The sequence below is a fragment of the Dendroctonus ponderosae genome, unplaced genomic scaffold, assembly GCF_020466585.1.
Source record: "Dendroctonus ponderosae isolate FM_Combo_2020 unplaced genomic scaffold, Dpon_F_20191213v2 Dpon_F_20191213_1246, whole genome shotgun sequence".
NCBI classification, from domain to species: domain Eukaryota; kingdom Metazoa; phylum Arthropoda; class Insecta; order Coleoptera; family Curculionidae; genus Dendroctonus; species Dendroctonus ponderosae.
In genome coordinates this window covers 1-2600 of record NW_026017366.1, presented here as the reverse complement: position 1 = coordinate 2600, position 2600 = coordinate 1, and the positions used below count along the sequence as shown (strand labels likewise).

The following is a 2600-nucleotide window of genomic DNA, read 5'->3' as shown; positions in this document are numbered from 1 at the left end:
AGATTTCCTCAGCTCTGTGTCTTCAGGCTTTATAGGTGATATTGTCGTTTGTGTTTGCGCCAGTAAATCGCGTTTTTTCGGCCCCAAAGGCATACTACTGTGTAGAGTAGGAGTTTGGCGGATGCAGGGAAATAAGTGGACATTCTTCCTCGTGAACATTTTAGAGCACTGTATATTGATGCTAACTTGTTCGGAGTTTTTTGAGTCATTCTTCCTTGACAGATTGTCCGCGGAAAGTTCTTTTGATTTGCTGTGTGTGTGTGATCTACGCACTATTGGTGACGATCTAGACGCCACGTTTTGTTGTGTCCTTTTTACTCTTCCAACATACTCTATTTCTAGAGAATCGGTAATGGCTTCTCCTGCTGGAGTTTTTCGGTTAAACCACGGATCCCACGTATTGTTCTCCGTGGTCTTGTCACTGCAAGAACCCGCTTTTGGCAATCCTGTCGAGTCATTTTTTAACTTAGTTAATTGTTTAGCACAAATCTTATCAAAGGTACCATTAAAGTTTACGTGGATGGAGGCCTCTTCTTCTAAAACGTGCTTCACTTTGGCTGGCAAATCTTTTACCTAAAATTTTTTGCGGCTTGCAATCAGCTTAATTTGAACCAGATTCTTTGTAAACAGGATATCGAAAGCTTCCGCAACATTAACAGAGGATTTTTTTCGGCGACTTTATCTCCTAAAGGGTTTTGTGGGTGCAATTTAACTTTACACCCCCATTTCACCCCGGCACCATAAAAACTGATGAATGATATTTCTGATATGTTCGGCTCTTAAATGTTTAAAATCCCAACAGTCGACAATGTTGACAAGTGGAGTGGTCAATTTCCCGGACGCCATTACAGCCCTTTGATCCAGACGTTTCGCTAGTACGCGTGGCTACCATCTTCAGAGTTGTGTCGCCTGAAAGCGACTGAACACTCCTCGGCCTAAAAAACCGACAAAAATCTCCCACTTTTCAGAAGTGAACTACTCAAATGCCGTCAACTTGAAATCATTTTTTTAAGCAAAACTATCATATATATCATATAAGCAAAGTGGTGAGGCATTTATCGTAAATGCGAATTAAACCTGCGAACTTTTCTTTGGCGTTGATTAAAGTTTCAACGAAACAAAATCTCATTTTAAACAGTGCAGAATGGGGCCACTCTGGCTATTTACTGCGACAAAAAGTTCTTCAATAAATTCTCCGCGTCCAGTTTAGTTGCGCCGCTACGTAAAAAGGCCATTAAAAGTAGCCACTGTAAAACGGCATTCAATGTGCGGAATTCTCGGCCAACTTTGCCACAAAAAAACCCCAAGCAAAATCCAGTTTTTTTATTGTTAATGCAGTTTAATAACATCCAGGCAACAGTTTGCTGGTGTTAATCTCGGGCGTTTTCCTCATCGGCCTCCAGCAGCCTCTTGAAGCTGAAAGGCTCAAAATCGTAGCCCTGCCCCTCAAAGAACTTGGTCATAAATTCCACCCAGTGCAGACGCAAAGTATGCAGGAAAGCCGAAAGGCCCTCCATCAGCACCAGAATCCCCACGGTAATGCTGGACCAGGCGAAGAAGATGATGTAGATGGCGACTCCTCCAGTGTAGGGATGCGACAACGTCACCAGCGCCTTGCGCAGCACCATGTCCCAGAGGACATCAGATAACTCTAACATGCAAGAAAAAATTTAGGAAAAATTGCAAGTTTTCAAAAGAGAAACTCTTACGGGCGTGCGCTAGCGATAAGGCCCACAGCCGAAGATATGACGCAGTGTGGGAGACTGTGCTCAAAGTGAACTCGATGGTGTGGATTCCTGCATGCACCATCAGGTCGCTTAGGGGCTCTTCTTCGTGTGAGGGCAGAACGCTGCTTTCAGGAATGGTTTCCAGCTCCGTAATGCTGGCAGCTCGCGAAGTGTGCCCGTTCTGGAACCCGGGATTTATGAAATTTCTGAGAAGAACTTGCTCAGAAAACCACCTGGCGGGTGACTCTGGGGGCAGGCTTTTTCTTCCTGGACATGATCTCGTGTATGGGCACCCCTAGAAGCATCCAGGGAATGCAGACTACAGCCAGAACCACCAGAATGCGTTGCAACGTCTGCTGCCCGCCATACATGTAGTCCTCGCAGGGCACATTGCTAGTGGGTGCCTTGAACAGCATCATCCCGATGAAGAAGATCAGAACGTTGGGCGCACAGGAGGAACCATGTATGGTGTCTGGACGAGGCAGCAAAGGCCGATAAACTGGCTTGCAACTTAAGGCCACACTTACCGATCTCGTAGTCGTTCATTGCGGAGTAGTTGCCCCATTTCATGAAAATCATTATCACCAGATACACGAAGAGGAAGCCGAAGAAGAGGATTTTCGGCAGGAAATCCAGGAGAATGTGCGAGTACTTCTTGAAATGTCTGCAAGTGCAAGTGATAGCAAACCTTCCTGGACGCCTCTCGTCGTCTGAGCGCACTCTACTTACACGAAATTGACCACACTGAGACACACGCCGAAGGCCATGTGCACAACCCCAAAGATGATGGAGAGTTTCATCTTGAAGGAGTTCAGGAAGATGATTTTGTTGTCGGCACTCTGGAAGAACGCGGGGCTTTAAACCTGAAGACCC

The 2600-nt window shown here is 45.8% G+C and overlaps 1 protein-coding gene across 1 annotated transcript; it reads right to left on the bottom strand.

Moving 5' to 3' along the window:
• Window positions 1-1309: 1309 nt before the first annotated feature.
• Window positions 1310-2566, bottom strand: LOC125503154 (V-type proton ATPase 116 kDa subunit a 1-like; the record flags this gene model as incomplete). Its single annotated transcript, XM_048663144.1, is given in 5 exon segments — window positions 1310-1651; window positions 1710-1908; window positions 1961-2199; window positions 2255-2391; window positions 2457-2566. Coding segments are annotated over 5 exon segments (966 nt in total), but the record flags the coding sequence as incomplete, so codon positions are not given.
• Window positions 2567-2600: the final 34 nt, after the last annotated feature.